Source organism: Anser anser (genome assembly GCF_964211835.1).
Source record: "Anser anser genome assembly, chromosome: 2".
In the NCBI taxonomy this organism is placed as follows: Eukaryota; Metazoa; Chordata; class Aves; order Anseriformes; family Anatidae; genus Anser; species Anser anser.
The window spans coordinates 113,206,048-113,227,782 of NC_139721.1; the positions used below are offsets into that span (position 1 = coordinate 113,206,048).

Below are 21,735 nucleotides of genomic sequence, written 5' to 3' on the forward strand. Positions count from 1 at the left end.
CTTTCATCAGTCTCGGGCCCTCTGTCAGCTCTCCGCAGAACCGCCGCCGTCGATGCACAGGACCGCTGAAATCAGCGGGGCATGCCTTCCTGCTGCTGCGGCGGTGGGGCTCCCCAGTAGGCGACTGGCTCCCGGACGAGCCCCAAATTGTGAGAAACACTCCGTAGCCAAGAACTTGGGCTCAGGCGAGGAGCTCAGCGAAGCAGGAATTTATTCGCGATCGCAGTGGCGGGCGTCCCACGAGCAGGAGCGCCCCTGCTGGTTCCAAAACCCAGTTTATATACTTTTTGATGACGGGACCCTCCCCTGTTTCCCCACTGAGGGGGCGATCCAGGCTCACAATCTGTCTGATGCTTCCCAGACAATGCATGGCCTTCAGTTGCCGGCCTGTTAAATTTCGAATTTGACTTTTTTACTGGTTGAAGCGGTGATGTTTCTTCACTTACCTGACTTGACTCAACACCGTGATTTTCCCCGAATTGTTCTACGGAGTCTGGTTGTCTGCGTTTTACAAGGTCGCCTGCTAAGCGTTCTTATCGCTGCAAGCACACCTCAATACCCCATTCCTTACCTTTAAACAACGTAACTCTGCAAAAACAACATTTTTATTCCCACGAGGGGCAGGGCAGGCCCCGCGGCGCGTGGCGGCGGGGGGCGGGGGGGCCCCGTGACGGCACCGAACGCGGGGGGGGGGCGGTATGGCCTCGGGCGGCGCGACCGGTAGCGGCGCGACCGGCAGCGGCATGGCCGGCGGTGGCAGGGCCGGTGGCGGCGGGGCGCCGGGCGGCAGCCCAGGAGCCCGATCAGGAGGAGGAGGAGCAGGAGGAGGAGGAGGAGGAGGAGGAGGAGCGGCCGGCGGCAAGGTGAAGAGGCGGCGCCACCGTTTGGGCGCCGCGAAGCCCCCCTGTGCCAGGAGCAAGCGGGTGAGGAGCGGCCCCCCCACAGCGGGCCCTTCCCCCTCAGCCCACCAGTTACCCCCTTACTTACCCCCTTCCCTTACCCGCCCCTTTATCCCCTTAGTTACCCCCTACCCACCTCCTTACCCCCTTAGTTACCCCCTCGACCGCTTAGTTACCCCCTTAGTTACCCCCTCAACGGCTTAGTTACCCCCTTAGTTACCCCCTTAGTTTCCCCCTCAACTGCTTAGTTACCCCCTTAGTTACCCCCTCAGCCCCTTACTAACCCCCTCAGTTACCCCCTCAGCCCCTTCCTAACCCCCTCAGTTATCCCCTCAGCCCCTTACTTACCCCCTTACCCCTCTACCCAGCCCATTACCCCCCTCCTCCCCCTCCCCTTCACCCCCAGCCCGCTGCGCTCAGGACCCCCAGTGCCACCCCCAGGGCTTTCCCCGCTCCCTGCACCCCTCCTCAGCCCATCATCAATTCTCTGAACGTTACCTGCCAGGCTTTGCTTCTCGTTTGTGCTGTAGGGTACAGCAGGTTGACGGTGAAAGCGGTCCGTCAATTCGGGCTGTGAAAATCCCCGTGCTGGAGGGGGGACGCGCCGAGATCCCTCCCAGCAGCTCTTTGCTAAGAAATGTCAGGACGCCCAGAGAGATGCTCTGGAGATGCCCTCTGCACGTTTGTTCAGCCAAAACCTCTCCGCTATTAAATGAGCAACGTAGCTGAGGGGATTGATTATCATATGCAAAACCAAGGGAGCGCTACGCGTGGATAGCTGCTCAATTAGGTTTTTATCACTTGCAGAAATGCCAAGTCCCTTATACCATATATTGACAATCAATCTTGTCCATCTAAAGCTGGCCTGGAAGGGCAATGCAAACATTCCCCACGCTTACAGAGCAACCGTTGAAACCTCTGGCTTGAACAGTGCATTAATGTTGAAAGTGCCATAGCTTGCGTGTGCCGACACTGTGTAGCTAACTGATAAACCTTACACGTGGATTAAAAATAATCAGTGGAGATGGTTTTCTAACTTTTCCATTGTCTGTTATCTCTGCGTGTTTTCCAGTAGGTTTATTTAAAGAGTGTGCCAGAGCAAACACGTGCGTGGGGATATCTGGGGGATTCTGCACAGAGAATGGCTGCTGCACATCCAGCGCAGATCAAATTAACAGTAACTTATCGGGGAAGAATTTTAATGATTGATAAATAGACAAACTGATCGGTGTTACATGTGTGCATTTATTATAGCAGTTAGCTTTGTAACCAGACGAATCGTGCAAATGTTCATAACGTAAAAGGGCGAGCTTTGAGCAGATAGCTTGCTTAGAGCATTTGTCAATTAATTTCAGTTTATTTTCAATATCATGTCCACTCTGCAGAAGGTTCTGTGGCTTAATGTTAATTGTCTCTCAGTGATGCAGTTGGGGAGGCACGAAAGCGACCGATGCGATTTTGTGAGGTTATACCTCTGGTTCTGATCCCTACCCCGCTGTTTTTCTCATCCTTCCCCCTACAACTTTAGTCGATAAGTCGATTCTTAGAAATACTTAAATAGATGTGTTTTGTGTGCTTGTGATCATAATTACAGCCCACCAAACCCTCTGTCTCTTACCATTAAGCTCTGAAGGTGCCTGGGCACTGTAGACAGTATAGTTAGCAGCTTTGAAGTTCCTGGGAACTAGTCCTGGATCTATTTTACTTTTTTTTTCCCCCTACCTGCAGGAGGGATGATTAGCAGGATGCCTAGCTCATGATTGTCAGTTTTCTGGATATTATTTAACCGTAGTTCCTGGGGATTTCGGCCAGGTGGGAATTCTCCGATCGTACCCGATGTATGCCGCAGAGTCAGTCTTCTACAAAATACGGCAACAGCTTTAGAAGGCTCTTGCAAGAGGAGGTGCTGGTGCTATAGCTATAGCTGTGTTTCTTCCAGGACATCTTCTGGGTTAGCCTGACTGTTGAGAGCAGAACTGTTTTTTGTGCGTATAGTCACTGCAATTCAGCATTACTAAAATTGAAAATATTTAGATTCACTGATTTTAATGGGTAGTATGGTCCTGACTGTCGCAGTAGATAGTTGCTGAACTTCTGGTTTAGTTGGTTTTCACGTGAGGGTGCGAAGAGGAAGAGTCCTGGAACAAGTCTGTAGGTCAGGAGCTGTTCAGGCGTAGAGTTTCCTGATAGCCTTGCAGATTGACGACCTGCTGGTGAATTTTGGCAGAGGTTTCAAAACTTTGAACCTTGCCAAGGTCACTTGGAAGTGCAGAAAGTGATAGGTAGTTGTAAATCAATCTTAGGTGAATTTTAGGTTTACCAGAAGTGTAGCGATCCTATGCCAGGGATCAACCTCGTCGTCGTCTTGTGAATATTTGCTGTATAATATCTGTCTTCAAGGTCCGTGGAAGGTGGTATCCCAGCATATGCTGTTGACTGTGTTTCTGTAATTAAACAAGTGTTTTTTCTTTCAAGCAGGGAATAATTAGCAGAATGACAGAAACGGTGAAATATATTGTACCGGCGTGGCTGCAGAAGTATTTCAATAAGCGTGAGGAGGAGTGTGTAGACAGAAATGAATCTGCAAACCAGGAGGAGACTCCGGTAAACTATCACCACGATTATGCAGATGAAGATACCATAATCGATGAGAGATTCACGCATGAACCAGCAAGAATAAGTAGACAAGGTATGTAAAAAATCATTTGGAATTCTGGCCATCTGTATTTATTCACAGATTTCTAGTTTTGAATCTGAATTTCAAAAGGAAATTGGAATGAGGGTTTTGACAGAATGAAAAAAAAACAAACAAAAAAGTCGAAACAACTGTTTGTGAAACCGTCTTAGCTTTAAACTGTATACACAGTTACAAAGCATACATCTTATGCTCTTGGAAGGCATCAGTTAACTTTAGGTACTCTATTAGCCAGGTGCTAAATGCTGAAAATAAGTCATTTGCAAGTGTGCTGGGTTGCATTTTCCATCTTTTAAAAGATATGGAATGAAAATCTGTCTAATTGCCTAAGGCAATTAAAAAAATTAATTTGTTTTGCAGTCTTCGAAACAAAAGACTAGATGCTAGAATGGCAGAGGAAAATTCCGTCTCGTGTCCCGACTTTGTTTGTTTTGTTTTGTTTTGTTTTGTTTTGGGCTTTGATCAATTTAGTAAAGTTCCTTGTTAACTTGATGGTGAACTGGGGAACTTGTGCACGGATGTGGTTTATGAGATTATTATCCTTAAAATATTCAATAACTTTAAGGTCTACGCGGGGGGAGGGGGTGTCTTTGAAAAGGTATTTGACCGTTGGCAACGAGGTTTGCAAGTCCTTTACCTCATGAAAGATTAATTTGTCTTATATCCAGCGCCTCTCACTGTTCCTGTAGTCCTGTTGTATAAATTTGCATCTATTCTTATTTGAGTTTCTCTTAAATTAGCTGTTTTGGGGAAGTCAGCTTTTAATAAGTAAAGAAGTTTTGTCTGAGCGTGCGTAGGTAACCATAGATAATGTGGAAAGTCAGTTGCTTCTGTTGTTGGCAGAATCAAAAAATAAGGAGGAAATATCTTTGCCTCCAATCTCATCTAATTGTAAACAAGGAGATTGATGGCTTTGTGTGTAGCTGTAGCTTGGGAATGAGTTTGGAGAAAAGAATAGAGAAGGTCTTCGTGACTGAGGAACACATGTTGGCTTTCCTATGTAACTGCGTGAAAGGAGCTTTCAGTAAGAACAGCTGCACTGCAAGCTTGCTAACTCCAGGAGATCAGGAGCAGGCGGACACCCTCGAACCTTATGCAGCTTATGTTGCTGTCCGTGGGTGTTACTATGCTTAAGAATAAGATTATTTTTTTTAATTCTTACTACATTTTGAAACCAATGTGTCTCTTCATTTCTGAGGTATCATTGTGCTGGAGCCTATATTGGGTGGCCTTCCGCCTCAATAACTTTCTGTATCTCAAACGGTGCTGTCCTAAAAATCTGCTCATGGTTTGGAGAGCTAATTAGTGGTACTGCAGTGGTTATGAAGATTGAACTAACTAGTTTAAGCTTCAGTTCAAGTATCAAGAGGATAGTGGCTCAAAGTCATTTGAATTGCCCAGATTCCTGGGAGAGACAGTAGGCTTTCATCAGGCAAAATACCCATGAATAGTTCCATTCATTTAGCAAGATAGACTTCAAGGCCACCTATTCCAGGCCACTGGCATTGTTTGCAGACCTTTTGCTTCAAGAGGCAAAAATGCTTATCTGGTTACTTGGGTCAACATCCTTGTCCCTTGGGTCAAAATCCCAATAGTTAATGGGTAGATGATGTTTTGCCTCTAACGTGAGCTGATATGGAAGAACTTGGGAAAAAAGTACTGCAAACGTTCATTTTCATGTTGTGTATTCAGATTAATATAACCTTTGTTCCAATATTATGGAAGCTGCAGTGTTATCTGTAACTTACCGTGTAATCTCAAATTTTGTAAAGCTTATTGCAAGCTGTACATGGGAGAAGGAGTATATATGTTTGATTTAGTGAACGGCCAAGTCAGCGTTAGAGCATTTGAGCACGGGGTCAGAATGTGGTGTTGTAAAACCTCATAGTTAACTACTTCTGGATGCAACATTAATACTGTGTATCGCAAGCAGTGTTGTTGTTGTAGCCAGACAGTTAGATGCAACCGTATCTGGGTGAGGAAGAAGTTAAATTTGGCTTCTCTCTTTTTGCCTTAGAACTTGGCAATAGCATGGCTGTCGATAGGAAACAGGTTTTGGCTTCTGTGAGCTTGTTAATAGCAAAGCTAATTATCTCCCTGTTCTTGTCTAGAACCATCCACAAGTAGATCAGCACTGAACTTCCCAGTTGTGTTAACAAGGCCCTCTCTTCGTTTGAGCCATCTGAATTATACCATGCTGGATTCTCCTGTCCCACCTTGTCAGCCCTCGACATCTTCTATATTTGGCATTGGCAGTCCTAGGCTGTCCTTCATAAAAGAAATAGAAGATTCTACCTCTGAAAAAGACGATGATAACATCTCAACAACCAGTGATTCCTCCTCTAGAGCATCTGCTGAAGGTGATTTTTGTGTTCTCTGTTTAATTGACTTTTTTTTTAATGTGAAGTACCTTGCGTTCTTTAATATTCCACATCACCTTAGTAAATAAAATAGGTGAATGTCAACTTTGGATGCGAGAATTAAATTGAATTTTTAGTGTTTTAGAAGTATATAATCCTATCACCTTTTTAATAGAAGCGTGCTTTGGAATACGTTTATGATACCCTGATGTTAGAAAGAGTCGATGCTGAAATATACACATTCAGCTAGGTTATATGTAAATTTTGAAGTGGGACGGTAGGAAATCAGGCTGACTTGCCGTAGCTTGACAACTAGGCTGATTGTCTAGAAGAGTGACTCAGACCTTTCTTGGTAGAAGGCTTCAGCTGTCAATACTTTCATGTCTTTTGCCAAATTCATTGAGCAAAGCACACCATTTTAAAATAAAAAATAAGCATCGTGTCGATGTAGGTTGGTACCTAGGTCTTCTCGCTGAAAGGGCGAACAGCAGGTTTGCAGCTTTTTCTAGTCCCCCATAGAGACAGGGACTGACGTGTGCTCAGCAGGTTTTCCAGAGAACTTTTGTACAGCTGAGAGTAGAGTTGCTGGGCTTTAGCAATATAACCTGAGTGCACTAGAACTTTCTGGTGTGTCTTCGTAAAACATACATGGGCAGAAGATCGTTAACTCTTAGAGCAGCCTTTGGGGAATCTTCCAGGTTTAAAACCTGTGCGATTATGATCTGTGCTGGCCTCCAGCCTTTTACCAACATAGTAAAAAGCTTTGTCTGTACAAATGCACTGATGTTTATGCGGTCCTCTTTTATCTTAGCATGAAGGAAAAAAAATCTGCATTGGAAGCACAGTATTAACTTGGTAAGATTGCTGAAAACTACTTGCAGCTCTGTGAACAGTTTTCAAGTTTGTAGGTGATACTTGGTTTTCAGTCTGTACGTGAAGTTGATCTATTTAAAGAAGCTGAAGTCATGCTTATTTTTCTGTATTGAAGAACTTGAATTAGTGTGATCTTTATTGTTAAAGTTCTGTACGTACTAGAGGCATTTACATCTAGCATACGTCATTTTGGCAGATGTTGCAGTTTTAAAAAATACTTCATCGTCACTGCTCTGGCCCACAGAAGCTGAAAGAACTCATTCCCTCTCGCAGCATTCTGCAGCTAGCTCTAAGAAACCTGCATTCGGTTTATCTGCTTTTGGAGGACTGTGTCCTGTAAGTACTGCACAGTATTTCTTTTAATCAGTTTGAATGTGTACCTGTTTTTCTATCCACTTATCGTACTGTGTTTCCGTAGGCATGTGGAAGCACGTCTGTTTTTAAGGAAAAGCAGCTTGGGTTTTCTCCATTTTACCCCGGAAAGACGGCCTATGGTGGTGCAGCTGCAAGATCTAGGCAGCGAGAGACAGAACCTTATCGGGTATGAGAAAAGTAGTGTAGTGGGAAATAGTGATGGAAATAAAAAAAGCAGCACTGCCAAAGGAGCTTGGAGCAGGGAGCTGAATATGTGGTAACAGTTGCTCTTCTGCCCTCTTGGTCTACAAAAATAGACGAGATTGATTTCTGTTTAAATTCTTTTATAACGGTTTTTACCACAGGTAATACTTGTCAGAAAGAACAAGAATGGCAGTTTGGGCTAGTTGTTGGTAGTTGGGGTTTCCTCTGTTGTTAGGTCTTTCAAAAAATTCCATTTAAGTGCCATTGTCTGCCTCTGACTACATTACGTTAAAATAACTTGATGCAAAAAAACCAATGACAGCCTAACTTTGAAAACTTGTGTTTATGGTAGCAAAAGCTACTGTAGTCAAACCTGGCTAATATTTATCTGTGGATCTTCTTTTCCAAGCATGCCTACATTCATGCTATGGATATGTTGTATAAGCCTGCAGTCTTTGAAAATATCTAAAATCAACTTTGCTGATCCTTTGTTCTTCTGGTACACAGAGGCATGCAGGACTAAATGCAGTCTCAAGATAAGCAGTAACATGCTTTCTGTTTTGAACGATTCATATAGTTCTTGAAGAGAGTTATTTGCCCCCAAGAGTTCTTGGAAATAGCAAATAAAAACTGCTGACAACTCTGATTAGCTAGAGCTGAATCGAAATGGAAAATCAAATCAGGTTTGGTAGGAATGTATTTAAATGAAAGTGACTTTTATCAATAAATCAAAAGGAATTTTAAGAAAATGAAAACGCGGGTTTGCTGGCTCTGTTCTGACAGTCCATTTCTGCAACGGAAAAAGGGCAGTACAAGTACCTCACTTACGGGAAACCTTGAAACCTTGTGGTGCAAAGCTGGGAACCCTCTTTGGTCGGCTATTTTTGTTTTTTACAATATTACTGCATTATAGTAAAAAGAGGAACCAAAATACTAGGCTTTTAAAGGAGAGAGTAGCTTGCTTCTTGCTGCTTGCTGTGAATGACAGCAAGGTACTAGAGAGTCCAGCGAAGGGCCACCAAGATGATCAAGGGACTGGGAGCACCTCTCCTCTGAGGAGAGGCAGGGACTGCTGGGCCCGTTTAGCATGGAGGAGAGGAGGTTCAGGGGGGATCTTATTGGTGTATATAAATACCTGAATGGATGGTGCAAAGAGCATAGAGAGCCATTGTGTTTTCAGCGGTGCCCAGTGCCAGGTCAAGAGGCAACAGGCACAAACTGAAACGTGAGGCTCTGTCTGAACATCAGGAAATGCTTTTGCACTGTGCGGGTGATGGAGCCCTGGCACGGGTTGCCCGGAGAGGCTGTGGAGTCTCCCTCTTTGGAGGTCTTCAAGAGCTGACTTGACATGGTCCTGGGCAACCTGCTCGGGGTGGCCCTGCTTGAGCGGGGGGGTAGACCAGGCGATCTCTAGAGGTCACTTCCAACCTTAACCATTCTGTGGTTCTGTGAGTCTCACTTGTGTTTTTACATGCTGCGTGGTCTGCTTCCTGTCTTCACATCGTGTGATAAGCACAGGGTGGTTATATGAGGGGTTTAACCTGGGAAGAAAAAAAGTCACACCAAAGGAAGTTTTTGACTGATATTTGAAGTTGGGTGGTGCAAATACACAGTTTACTTTTTCAGTGTAATGTTTAGATCTGTTACAGTTTAAATCAGATCTTTATCTTTTAAGACAAAGATTTGCAGCCAACTTTAATCTTGGGGGAAGGGAGGAAGCAAGAGAGAAGTAAAACTAGTTCCTGGTTATGATTGTATACACTGATTTTAAGATGGTACACTTAGACCATCGTGAAACTCTGAGGTCTGTGTTGTTACTGAAAATGCTTTCTGTACCACCACAAGCCTTTTCTTGAGTTCTGTTTCCCTGATTACTGCTTCGGAGGCCTTAGCAGTCCTAGCATCATCCGTCTTGACCTTTTACAAGTACGGAGTTCTTTTATTGCTCGTGCAACAAGCACATGCAAGATGCACTGAGGCCCAAGGTAAACTTCATTAAACTCCGAATGTATTCTCTTCTTTATGGCTTGAACTCCCAGTGACTGCATTTTTCTCTGTCATCGGAATATATTGATTGTATCATCAGTGTAGCCTTGGGACATAAAATACATGCCTCCTTAGCTGAGAATTGACCATTGTAACACTTAAAATGCTAATTTTTCAGGCACAAAAGAGAGCGAAAGCTAGACAAGAAACTGTGCGGCCCCGCGCTACCTTAAGTACCGCTGCACGGTGCATCTTGGAGGCAGTGGAGAAGCTGTCAAGCTCTTTGTTGGTAAATAGCACATCTTTTAATCTGTTTTTGCTTCATGTGTTTATAAAACTTAGTAAATGTGCCATCAAAGGATAAAGATAAAACTATTCTTCCTTACGTTGTGGCCGGTTTAATTTATTGCGCTATTTTTTCAACAGGATGCTAAAAGAATGGCATCTCTTTTGCCGCTGTGTTGTATAAGTTGACCATGAACCCCCACATTTTTGTTGCAGGGAACCCTCTGTCTCAGGAAAAAAAAATTGCCCTCTAATATTTATGCTTTGTTTTTTCCCTTAGCCTCCGGACATAGATAAACCGGATATTACTGACTTCCAGTCCAAACGAAGAAAGGTAAGAACCAATAATGTCTTAAGCTGAGGTAGATAACTTTTTCAATGCTTTATCACTATTAGAAAAATTTTCTCAAACCTTAGTGACAACATAGACATCAAATCAAGTTAATATTGGCATGTATCCACAATAGATGATGGGCTGTGAAGATTACTCAGGTTAAGAATTATGTTATCTTTGTAAGTTGAGAGCAGCAACTCTAGAACACACCAAGTCGTTTTATCTTGTCCCCCAACTTGGGGTGAAGCTGCATATTAAAATTCCTGTTGAGGCAAGTTTTCTCTTGAAGAAATGATCACAAATAGAAAAATGGTGATTGAGTGGTCATATAGACTTTGTACAGACTTCCGTGTTCATTCGGGCACAGAAAACTAGTTTTTCTACTTTTTATCACCATTCAAAGTAAAGACGAGGAAAACCGTTAATTTCCGACGCTATAAATCTTACGCTCCTAAATTCCTATTTGGAGGTAGCACAGAACTGGTGATAATACTGTGGTAAAGCATGACTTCCTTTCATTTTGTTTAAAAAATGAAAACTAGTCATCTTTTTTTGATGACTTTAGTTAGGGGTATCCTTGGGCTTATTAAATTGCAAAACCCTTAAATGACCACTTGAAGATCAGGTGACTGAAGGAAATAACAAGATGTGCAAACTTTTCATCTTCTGTTCTAATGAGCAAAGGGACAGTGTCTCAAGAAGTTTCTGTGCTAATTCCTTGATTGGATGGATGTATAATTAAGTTTACAATCACTTCAGAGTTTACAAACATCTCAGATTTCCTGGACCATCTTTTCACCATCTGCCAAATTACAAGGGCATGGAGAAGTGAAGTATATCATAAATATTATCCAAATAACTAAAACCAAATCTGGTGTGAATTCTCAGTTATATTATAGCAATACACCTGTGATAAGGCATTAAGAAAGATCTGCCAGATTTGCAAGAGAGAGCCTGAAATTGTCAGCCACTAAATGAATGTTGCACGCAGCTGTCAGTGGGTGAAAGGAGATAGATTGTCTATTCATAATACTAGAATTCATAATGGTGGCGGGAGAAGGGTAGCCCGTGATGAGAAGCAATTATTTGCTGAGGAGACGATCGTGTGTTTTCCTGCTAAAGTGAACATGCGGTTGACGGAACACTTGTGCACTCGGGCTAAACTTCTGCAGTGGGTAGCAGTGATGTGGTATTTTTCTTATTTCAAGGAACTGTACCAGGCAGAATAGCTCTTGGTGTATTGAATGCCTAACTGGGGGATTTAATATTTTTCTTTTTTACCTTTAAAACCAGCAATGAACCATCGTTCACTCGAAGTAGATTTGTGAACTTACATAAAACATGTCTTATTCAAGGTTTCAAACTGAATGTAATATTTTTTAGAAAGATGCATTTTTGTATACTTTAGAGAGAGTGTGAATCCTATTACTAAGAGCTGGGAGATACTGTGAAATTAAAGCTGCAGCGTAAACAAAAATTTCCTGTTGGTATTGATTTGAACAATAGCATGCTTCCTAAGACTGTATTTTCTGATCCTTAAGACCGCAGGCGGAGCCATCGGTAAATCTTGTAGCCTTTAGGCTTTGTTTTCTGTCTGACAGTTCAGTTAAGTCAGTTTTGCAGAACACGCAGTGGTCTGTGTTAAAAATTAACTCTGGTCTGTGAAAATGCTTTGAAAAGGGAAGTCAAACCCACTACTTGAAGTGCATCTAATGCACATGTAAAGCATTGGATCATATTTTAATGAATGAGATTATTGTAAGATTGACAAGGTGTTTTTTTTTGAGTGTGTTCTATTGTTTGTGTAACTTTGAAGAGGGAAAATGTAGGGAATGTGAAGCCCAGAAGCCTGTATAATTAGTTGCTTAACACTTCGAATGTTAAATTAATGAATTAAGCTACTAAAAAAAAAAATCACAGTGTGGGCAGAGGAAAAGATAGGAGCATATTCTAGGAACATGGGTTATTTTAATTATGGTAGCATGAATTATTTTGTCTATGAAGCTAACTGCCAAATTTTGAAATGGAATTCAGTCAGACTTTGGCTACTTATATATAGCTTTATGGATTTCGTTACTGGTTTTCTGGTGATTTCCCTCTACAAGTTGAACGGTCTTCAGAATTTTCAAATTGTATTCACTGAGTGCCAAGACCGATGGGGGGAGGTTTATAGTTCTGTAATTTGTTTTCATCAATAAATATTGGAATTAATTTGGGTGGACGTAAGGATAAATTGATTGCTGTTTCCCTTTCAAAGCTGGAATCCCAGAATGCATTCCAGCCTCCACCTGTTAAGAGACTTGTGACACCAACGGTAAACCGTCAACCGATGCGTTATACGCCGTATTCTGAACCATCACCGACTTCAACTACTCAGTCCAGCAAAATTTGCCAGAGAGTAGACACAAAGTTCCAAGTGAGTACATTTTTGAGTCCTTATGTGCCTGTTTTTTTTTTCCAGTCTTGGAATGTTTCTCAAACCAATTGTTATCCTATCTTTGCAAAAAGTACTGATAGTATGTTTGAGGCGAGCTTTAAGGCAGTGGGAACCATTGTGAAATAGATTGAGCTTTTATGGATTTAATTCTGTTTTTGGAACACTCAGTGTCTTGTGGTTGTTTTCACGATGTCATGATGTGCTATTGAGTCATCCTGTTCTCAGTGAAAGAATATTAAAAGACAGAAATGTTTTCCTTCTATATTCTCATGTACACAAAGGTGTCACTGATGAAACATGCTCGTGTTCTGTGTAAACTATTCCAGGTGAGCTATGTGCTCCAAGTGAGAGTTCTGACAATGTGCTGAGTTATCGTTTTTGATTGCTTTGGAGTAGATGGAGTCTGATAAATTTTCCATAAAATTAAATGGGCATCTCTTTCTGCGAAAACATCTGTGTTTCCAGTATCGGTCTGAGTGTACAAATGACCACGTGTTAAGTGTATGGGCTTTTTAGGCTGGAAATCAAAGTGGACAGTAATACTGGTTGCTTATTGCTTTTAACTCTTTCAATCTCTGTATTGTTTAGCCAGCACAATCTCCATTTGGTAAAGTTCTAAAATGAATGTAGCAGCAACTGCTTAGTTTTTTGGGGGGGTAGAGTTTTTTCGGTTTTTTTTGCTTGTTTGTTGATAAATGATAGAAAACAGAAAAGTATGTCCCTTTTACGGGGTTGGTAAACACAAGTTTTGATGAAAACTCTCCCCCCCACACGCACAATTTTTGTTATTTTGTTTAAATTAATTACTTTCTTTGTTAGAGGATTTGACAAATTTGATTTAGTGTTCTATCAGTTTGTCCTCAATGCTGAGTGAAGCAGTGATGCTTACTTTAGCCCCAAAATTTAACTGAACTGTACCCACAATGCTGAATTAGGGAACAACGTTAAGTAGGTGAGGTGTATTCAGTGCTATAAAATTAAAAATAAATAAATAAAATAAAAACCAGAAAAAAACACATTAAGTGGTTGTTGGTACTTTGTGTATTCTGTACATAGTCAGCTAACTCTTGAACTAAACTTAACTTGCAGGGGATGAGAGAGAAGACTTTGCCTGCAGAACAGCGAGCAGAACCATCTGAAAGGTATGACATCTATTAATTTAAAACTTACTTGAAGGAAGAAAGAAATTTCCTTTTTCAGTACGGTCTGCATGCCTGTCTTTTTGGAAAGGTGGTGACAGTTCTCAGTAAAAGGAATGGGAAATCCAATGAAAATTTTGTATTTTGAGGGAGCTGCAAAGTCTGGATTGTGTTTGAAGATCAATATAACTTTGAGAAAATTGTTGTTTTTATGAAAGGAAGGAAGATGAGCAAGAATAAAACTACTGATACACCACTTTTTATCCCGAGTTTATCTTCTGAGTAGGATACGAAGATGGGAAACGAGGCACGTTATAATGCTGTATCCACAGAAAGGATCTTTGCTATTGGAGGCCTAATTTTTTCCTTCTATAGGAAATATGGCTCATTTTGTAGTTTAACTAAATCTGTAGCGTTACAAATTTTGCTTTGACAGATATTTCATGGTTTATAACTCAGTTTACTTATAACAAAATAATTTGTCCCTCCTAATGTTCCCTAGGGGAAAAGCTATTAGTTTTAGCTATTTAATTGCTTGCAGTTTGAAAGCTCTGTCCTAATGGGATGATTCTTTCTGAAGTATTCTTTAGAAGGTGAAGTAGGGGAAGTGAGTTACGGTTCAGGAGGATGTTTACTGATGTGTTTTTTTCTTTATTTTTTAAGCAAAAACATGGAGGAAGATTTATGATTTATTATTCTTTTTTTAATACTCCTTTCATGATGAAGTTAAGTGTCTGCTTTGAGTTCACATGAAGACCATGTGTTCTTTAGAATCATTTGAGGCCAAATGCTAACTCATCTCTAAAATAAAAAAAAATCCAGAAGAATTAATTGAATTTCTTCTTGAGGAGACTGCTTTGTGTTATACTGCTTTCTTGGTTTAGGTCAAATGAGTTATCCTCCAGATAATATTGATGGCTTTTCCTTCTGGGCAAATGGTGTTTTGGGTAATAATACTTGAGTTAAGAGACTTTGCACTGGGTTTTTAGGGGGTTGCTCTTTTCAAAGAACAGTGGCAGGGAATTTTGTTGACTCTATGCTCATCTGCCAAGCAATTCTTGTGTGACCATGGGCATTCTTTGGCTTGCAGAAAGAACTCAACACTTTGTTTTGGCATCTAAAAGTTCGACTTCACAACAACCACCTTTTTAGGGGTGGAAGCGACTGGCTTTAAGGTTCTGGTACAGGTGCAATCAGGTGCTGGGTTTTAATTATGCTTTTTTCAAACTGTTCTAAATTGTCTCTGTTAGAACTCCTTTCTACTTCTCCATTTAGGAAGGAGATACAGAAAACTCATACTGCTTTTGATTTCGTTCACAAAGTTTATTGCAATACCCTGCCTTTTGTTTGTAGAGTAGGTAGTGGGGGTAGTGTTTTTTGTGACGCTGGTCTCTGTTGGGTGCCATGTTCTGGAGCAGGAGCACCACACTGATCTGCTGGCAAGAGTCCCTTTGGACAGTTGAGTTGGAATACTCAGTAAATCTCTGGCCCACCAATGCTATATATCTACGTGTGTGTGTGTGTGTATATATATTTTAAACCTGAGTCCAATTGTAGATTAGACTTGCTTGAAGGCTGACAACTGTCTTTGCCCCCTTGAAGCTCACAGGTGTTAACAGAAAGAGGAATATGGGCTATTACGGGCAAGCGATAGTTGTCTGAATGAAGATCTATTTTGATGTAAGACTTTTTTCAGAATTCTAATGGATTGACAGTTTGGATTAGAGAAAAGTCTGAGCATATGCCTTAGGGATCTGTCTTCCTCTATGCAGTTACAGTGCTAAGCAGGCTGTTGTCAAGTATTTGACAAGTTTAGACCAGTTCTCCTCCGCAGTATTGTGGGAGTCTGACCTGGTGTCTTCCAGTGCGATCTAACGCACTTTTGTACTGACTGACTGATTGGCTGCAAGATAAGCTTTGATGTCACAGTTTTTCCAGGCATACTTCATTTTCTTGCCATAGTACTTTTGTTAGAGTTATTCCCTATTCCACTTCTGGTTTGGGTTATTTTTTCCCCATTTGCTCTTGGATTAGGATATCTTTCTGGTTTTGAGCTAGGCTTTTTTAAGTACCAGAAAAATGCCTTTGTATGCCTTACAAAAGGGATCTGTATTCATGTCTGAAAAGACTTCTGGAATGTTGGCATACCCAAACACCTCTGCTGTTCCTGCTGATGGCCACATGAAAGCCAGAGCTGCTTCTGAAGCTTAGGCCATATTACCTTGCCACACAAGTCTAAGGCGTCCCTATTCTATCAGAGCTGTTGGCAGTGTTTCCCATGTGTATGTGTGCATATGTGCACTCTTTCTGTATTTTTGTGAGCTGTTCTTTTATATCCCTGCAAAAGATACACGTGCATCGCAGAATCAGAGAACCAGTCCTATTTAAAGGAAGCACTGGAAAATAACAATCTAAATCAGCTCTTCTATTTCAGGTCTTCTGGCTTAGTCATTGTTCCCATGTGAACGGTGCACTTATGTATGTCCTTTTCATTGCTGCTGTTAATAAAGTTTTTCCTATTTAGAACATCAAGTATTTACCAGCGTTTAGCAACTTGTGAGACAGCTTTAGTTTTTTTCTGATCAGCAGGTTTCAATTCTAGGACTAATAACAGCTCTAATATCTTGAAAAAACAATTTGGCTGGTAATTTTTTTTTCTCTTGTTTCCCCCAACTTCTGTACTGTCGTGTGCTAGCAATGTGACCAGCTACAAATTCAGTACTGCTGCGTCCAATGGTCTGTCTTCAGGAGTGAGTAGCGGAGGCGGCAAAATGAGAAGGGAAAGAGGAATACACTATTTATCAAGAGCTGTACAAGAACAGGTAAGTGACTCTTAAATTAATTGCTGTCACTGAGCTTACTGAAGGAACTAGCTAAGTGTGTCAGTTTTATTGCATCATAGTAAATTATAACAATACCGCTTTATTTTTGCATTGTTTTTGTTTTCTTGTGGGTTTCAGAGCAGGCTCCAATTGATTTCCTGTGTTTGAATACCTGAACTTTGCTTATGTAATTTTGAAATTTTTAATTCTCTTACCTTGGAGATTCTTCAAACTATAACATTTCTCGTTAGCAATTGAATGAATGAGTCCTAAGAAGAGAAGTAATGTTTTGGTGAAGGTTTGTATAGTTTTTCTACAGGAATGATACTTGAAACGAGTGCCAAGTATAAAAAGAAAAAAAAAGCTTAATTTTTGGTTTCATATTTAAGTCATACAGAAAGATACAGGCCAAGAGTGTGAAAAAGAGTAGTAGAAGACAGCATTCTGCATGTCTGCTAACGATGACTCAGTTTTTGATACTCACCAAACTCATTGTGAGAGAGTTTTTTTCTCATTTTAATAGGAAAAATCTATTCCATAAAACTATGACCATGAATATTCAGATTATTTTTTCTTTTATTGGATGTTATATAAGCTGCCTGTAAGTTAATTTAAGTATTTACGTTAACATTAAGTATTTAATTAATATTAAGTTAATATTAAGTATTTAAGTTAATTTAAGTTTCAAATCATTAAATGGGACTTCCGGATGATGCAATATAAAGAAATCATAAACACTGTTGTTTATTCCTGTAACACAAATAAAATAATGGTCCAAATATCAAAAGTTCCATAAACTTTTCAAATCAAAACTGTGAAACAGATGTAAGCTACAGGATGCACTGAATATCAGTAGTACCAACTTACATCCCTGCCTAGTCATTTCTAAGTAGATCATGATAGTACTGTACAAATTTTGGTCAGATTTTCTATGCCATTTAAAACATAACTCATCCAATCTTAGTAATCAAATAAAGTAAGTGGCAGGGATGAAAACTGAAGCTGTTAGGAGGCTGTTTTCTGATTTTTATATTTGCATCCTGATACATGGTATAGACTGTATTTACCAGAACACAATCTTCAGGGCTGCTAGTCTGACTTTCTTTGGTGCTTTTTGTGTTTAGTTTGGTTGTTGAACCTACCTGCTTCTTTAAACATTACCTTTTTCCACGTTCCCTGCTGTAGTGACTTTAGAAACTTTGGCAGCTATCCTGCCTAATTTTGCAAGAGGAACACTTTCTCACTTGTCTTGAGAGTGTACTCTTAATTGAAGCCATGCGAGGGTAGTTAGAAAGGATGATGCTTCTCCAGAGCTTTGATGACTAAAGTATAGAAAAGAAAGAAAAAAAATGTGATCTGTGCCTCTCTGTTCTGCACAGGTTTTGAGTTAACTTTCAGTGTTCTTGCTGTACAGTTGTTGAATAGAGTATAATGTGGAAGCAGGCCTGCCATAAATTAAAATGACGTGGTAGACAGAGGTGGGGAGATCGGGATTTCTTCTGGAAACTTGCTTTCTCTTAATTTGTATGGATTTTTGTTCTATTTAATTTTGTTAATAAATTGGGTGCGATGGGGTGAGAAAGTAGTATGTCTTGTATAAGAAAAATTAAAATTTGCAACTTTAGGAAGTGGAGGAACCAGTGCTACCGAAAATACCCCTACCCATCAGTGCTGCATCGCTGCCTCAGTTCAATTCTAGTTTCGTTGGTAGTAGCGCTGTCTCAGCGTCACCGAGCGCTGTTTCAACAGCAGCAATGAGCACGGCAACTCCAGCAGCTGCGACGGGCATGGCAAATCCATCAGAGGTGGAGGGCATGACAGATCCATCAGAGGTGGAGGGCATGACAGATCCATCGGAGGTGGAGGACTTGACAGATCTATCAGAGGAGGAGGTGGAGGACATGATATATACAACGGCGACGTCAGGCATAACATGTTCAACAGTGCCCTCAGGCTTGACATATCCAATAATGGCGGCGGGCATGCCATATCTACTGAAGACAAAGGACAAGGCAAAGTCAACAGTGGCAACGACAAGCGTGGCAAATTCAACGGAGGCGGCAGGCATGGCAGATGCAGCAGCGACGGCAGCGGGCAAGGTAAATCTTTATGCTATAAATAATGTTTACAATGAGTATACTGCTTTATTGCGAGTTGACTTTTACTGTGGTGCTCATGAAACTAACAAATATTAGTTTCTACGCAGCTGAATGAATTGGGGTTGTATGCCAGTTTGGGGAAAAGGCATAAATGTTTTGATTCTGCTTCTCTCAGTCTTAGAGCCTGCCAACTCCCATTTAACGTGATTGTATAACTGCTTCAAATGCTGTGGAAGTCTGGGGGGGAAGGGGGGTGTGGACTTTATGCCAAGTTATTTATAGTGGTTTTGGCAGGGGTAGAGTTAATTTTCTTCGTAGTAGATGATGCTAGATGATGCTGTGTTGCAGATTTGTGAGCAAAACAGTGTTGGTAAGGCACTGGTGTTTTAGCTGTTGCTGAGCAGTGCTTACACAGTGACAAGTCCTTTTCTGTGTCTCACGCTGCCCTGCCAGCGAGGAGGTCGGGGATGCACAAGAGGCTGGGAGGGCACTCAGCCAGGACAGCGGAGCCCAGAGGACCGAAGGGATATTCCACACCATTTAGCATCGTGCTCAGCAATAAATGCTGGGGGAAAGAAGGGGAAGGAGTGGGGAGTATGTACAGGGTTATGGCATTTGTCTTTCCAGGTAGCCATTACATGCGATGAGTCATTAATGCTACCTCAAATTTAACAACTTTACTTCTTTACTTCCAGTTCTTTTCCCTGTTCCATTTGGAGGGAGTGAGCGAGTGGCTGTGTGGTGCTTAGTTGCCTGCAATGGTTAAACCACAACTTTATTTAAGTTATTAAATTAGAGGTAACGTGGTCATATAAGCCTCACATAGAATGAGCCTAGGGTGCAATAATTGGCATATTATTGCAATAAAATAAACATTAATCTGTTCCAGAGTACTTGAAATATTTTTTGTACGGTTTGAAGTAGACAGCTGCTTTAACATTTTGAGGTGTTTGCTGAAGTTCTTGGAGTATCATTGGGCTGAGTTTGCCGTTCTTCAGCTTCCTGGCTTGCTTTTCCGTGCATTTAGACCTAAGTAGCATCTCCAGCTTTTCCTCTCAGTTTCTGGAATTTGGTTTTGAAGATATTGTCCTATACCCACTTGGAAACTTCCCTGTGTTTTATTATTACTTTTATCTGCAAAATAACTCAAACATCAGGTTTTTCGACGTCACTGCGGGACTTCTGTTGGGTAGTGAATTCAGGTAGTTGTTGCTCTTAAATATAAACCTTTAATTCTTTTGAAAATACAGATACAACCAACAAGTACCGTTAGCAGTCCTGAGTTCGCGTTTTCATCTCCAGTTGTGAAATCTACTGAGGCAGAAGTGCTACCTACGTCTTCTGTAAGTAAAATAATAAAGGAGCTTGACTTTTTTTCTTAGGCATTTAGTAGGCTGTTGCAGAACACTAAAGCAGAATCTGCCTTGATGGAGAAAAGTATGTAGGCTTCTGGCTTATAATTTGTCATTCAGCATGCGTGCTACAAATGTGAAGAGCAGCTTTCAGATTTGGTTTTGTGTGTGCATTCGATTGAAGTTCCTGTGGCTTGAGAATCTGAAAAACCTCTCTTGTTCATAGCAGATTGGGTTTACATTTAGTGTTCCCGTTGTAAAATCGGCAGAACTTTCTGGACCCAGTGGTACTCCAGTGACGCCCTTTCTTACCCTAGGTAACTGAAACTTTAGCACTTCAGATCTGAAGTGCTGATTTTTCTTTTTTTCTTTATTAAATCTTCAATCTGTCCTGTCTGCGCATGCTAGCAATTCCAGGCAGTGTTGGACTTCTGCAGTATTTTTCCAGTGACAGATCTGCTTTTATAATTTTTGTTTTGTTTTGTTGCTTTTTGTTTTGCTTGTAATCATAAAGCATTGCAAAGTAAGTAGAATTTGTGAAGATTCTTATGTGAGAAGCATGAAAGCTGGAAATTCTTGTTTCTAACAAAAGTGAGTATAATCTGCTCTAACTAGGTCACATTGTGAAAGCTGTTTTTGTTTTCTTTTGTTTCAAAAGACACCACCACCTCAACCAACATCAACACACAGAAAGAGGAGGTCAAAGATTTTGCTGGTGGTCCCTTCACCACTGCCCTCGTATTAATGGAAGGAAGCGTCTTAGACGTTCTAAAAAATCCTGGAGAGATAATGAACTCCTTTTAAAAAGATGCTGCAAAAAATACGCTAGCATTTTTTATTAAAAAAAAACCAACACACGACTTATGGTTAATAGAGTATCTGCTATAAATACGAATGTAGGAGAGCATTACATTAAGCGCTGCGTTTGTTAGGGTGCATCTGCCCCCTTCTATTCTAAGTGGTGTTTGTTGCTGGAAGTAAAACTGCAAGATGAAAAGCAGATGGGTTGCATCTCCTTTACGTGTTAGGATGTAATTGTAAATGAGGTACTAAGAGAATTAGCCAGATAATCGGTGTTTCATTTTAAGTAAATACAATTTATGGAATTGAAAAGGAAATGTTTGTAAAACTCAACACTCCTGTCCCACCTCCAGCCCAGGTGAAGAAAGAATAGGAAAGAGCTTCAGTTCCAAATTCATGGCGAAAGCTGCGAATCTTTGGGCCTTAGCTTACAATGGCTCCTGTGGATTAAAATTTAAACTGCAAACAGCAGTGGAGTGTTTTACGTTAAAAACCCTTTTCTGAATTTTGTTTTTAAGCAATTGCAATTGTTTTCAACAGTTTCATAAAGTGTGTCTGTGGAAAAGATATCTTTTAAGAAAAAGGGCTTTATTGAATTTGATCTTTTCCCAAAAGTCTTCTTCTAACTTACATACTTGTTAAGAAGGCAGCACATTTCTCTACTGGAAAGAGCTAAGTGAGAGAAAATACATTGTGCATTTTGTTTAAGGAAAGACCTCTGAGTGAAGTGACATTCACTTTCTTTATCGGTTTAAAAGAAGCAGAATCTAAATCCACATTGTTCAAAGACTTCATTTTTGACTAAAAAAAAACCAACAAACAAACCACAAAACAACTATGTTCAAGGTAGATTTACAAGCAACTTGAGCTGCTGTTTAAGATGCATTTCCTTTAGTCTTTCTGTATTAGTAGCTTGTCTTTTCTGTTAAAATTGCCACCTTTTAAATAAGTAGTTGTCCTGTGTCCGATGCATTTTGAACAAAGATTATAGAAAATTAGACAGTTGTTCAATTGTCTTGAGTTTTTATTATTTAATTAATATTCGGCATCTGTGGGAAAATACCGTATGGATTGCTGCTCCGAGTACAAACTTCT

General features: G+C 40.8%; 1 protein-coding gene across 14 annotated transcripts in view; it reads left to right on the forward strand.

Moving 5' to 3' along the window:
• Positions 1-390: 390 nt before the first annotated feature.
• The window catches only part of LOC310895673 (nuclear pore complex protein Nup153-like), a 31,521-nt gene continuing 10,176 nt past the window's right edge, over positions 391-21,735 (forward strand). For 8 of the 14 annotated variants that reach the window (XR_014580856.1, XR_014580857.1, XR_014580858.1 and 5 more), the window contains exons 1-13: positions 393-923; positions 3,375-3,588; positions 5,706-5,954; positions 7,024-7,163; positions 7,246-7,368; positions 9,550-9,660; positions 9,937-9,990; positions 12,248-12,406; positions 13,517-13,569; positions 16,262-16,388; positions 18,014-18,487; positions 19,738-19,830; positions 20,066-20,156. Coding sequence is in view for 5 of the 14 variants with exons in the window: in XM_083827238.1 (XP_083683364.1) it covers positions 699-923; positions 3,375-3,588; positions 5,706-5,954; positions 7,024-7,163; positions 7,246-7,368; positions 9,550-9,660; positions 9,937-9,990; positions 12,248-12,406; positions 13,517-13,569; positions 16,262-16,388; positions 18,014-18,487; positions 19,738-19,830; positions 20,066-20,156 (2,113 nt within the window). In the remaining 9 variants the exon portion in view is untranslated. Of the gene's footprint in view, positions 924-3,374; positions 3,589-5,705; positions 5,955-7,023; positions 7,164-7,245; positions 7,369-9,549; positions 9,661-9,936; positions 9,991-12,247; positions 12,407-13,516; positions 13,570-16,261; positions 16,389-18,013; positions 18,488-19,737; positions 19,831-20,065; positions 20,157-20,497; positions 21,360-21,735 lie in introns of those variants that run through there. The other 6 variants (XM_083827234.1, XM_083827235.1, XM_083827236.1 and 3 more) reach the window with 6 other exon arrangements.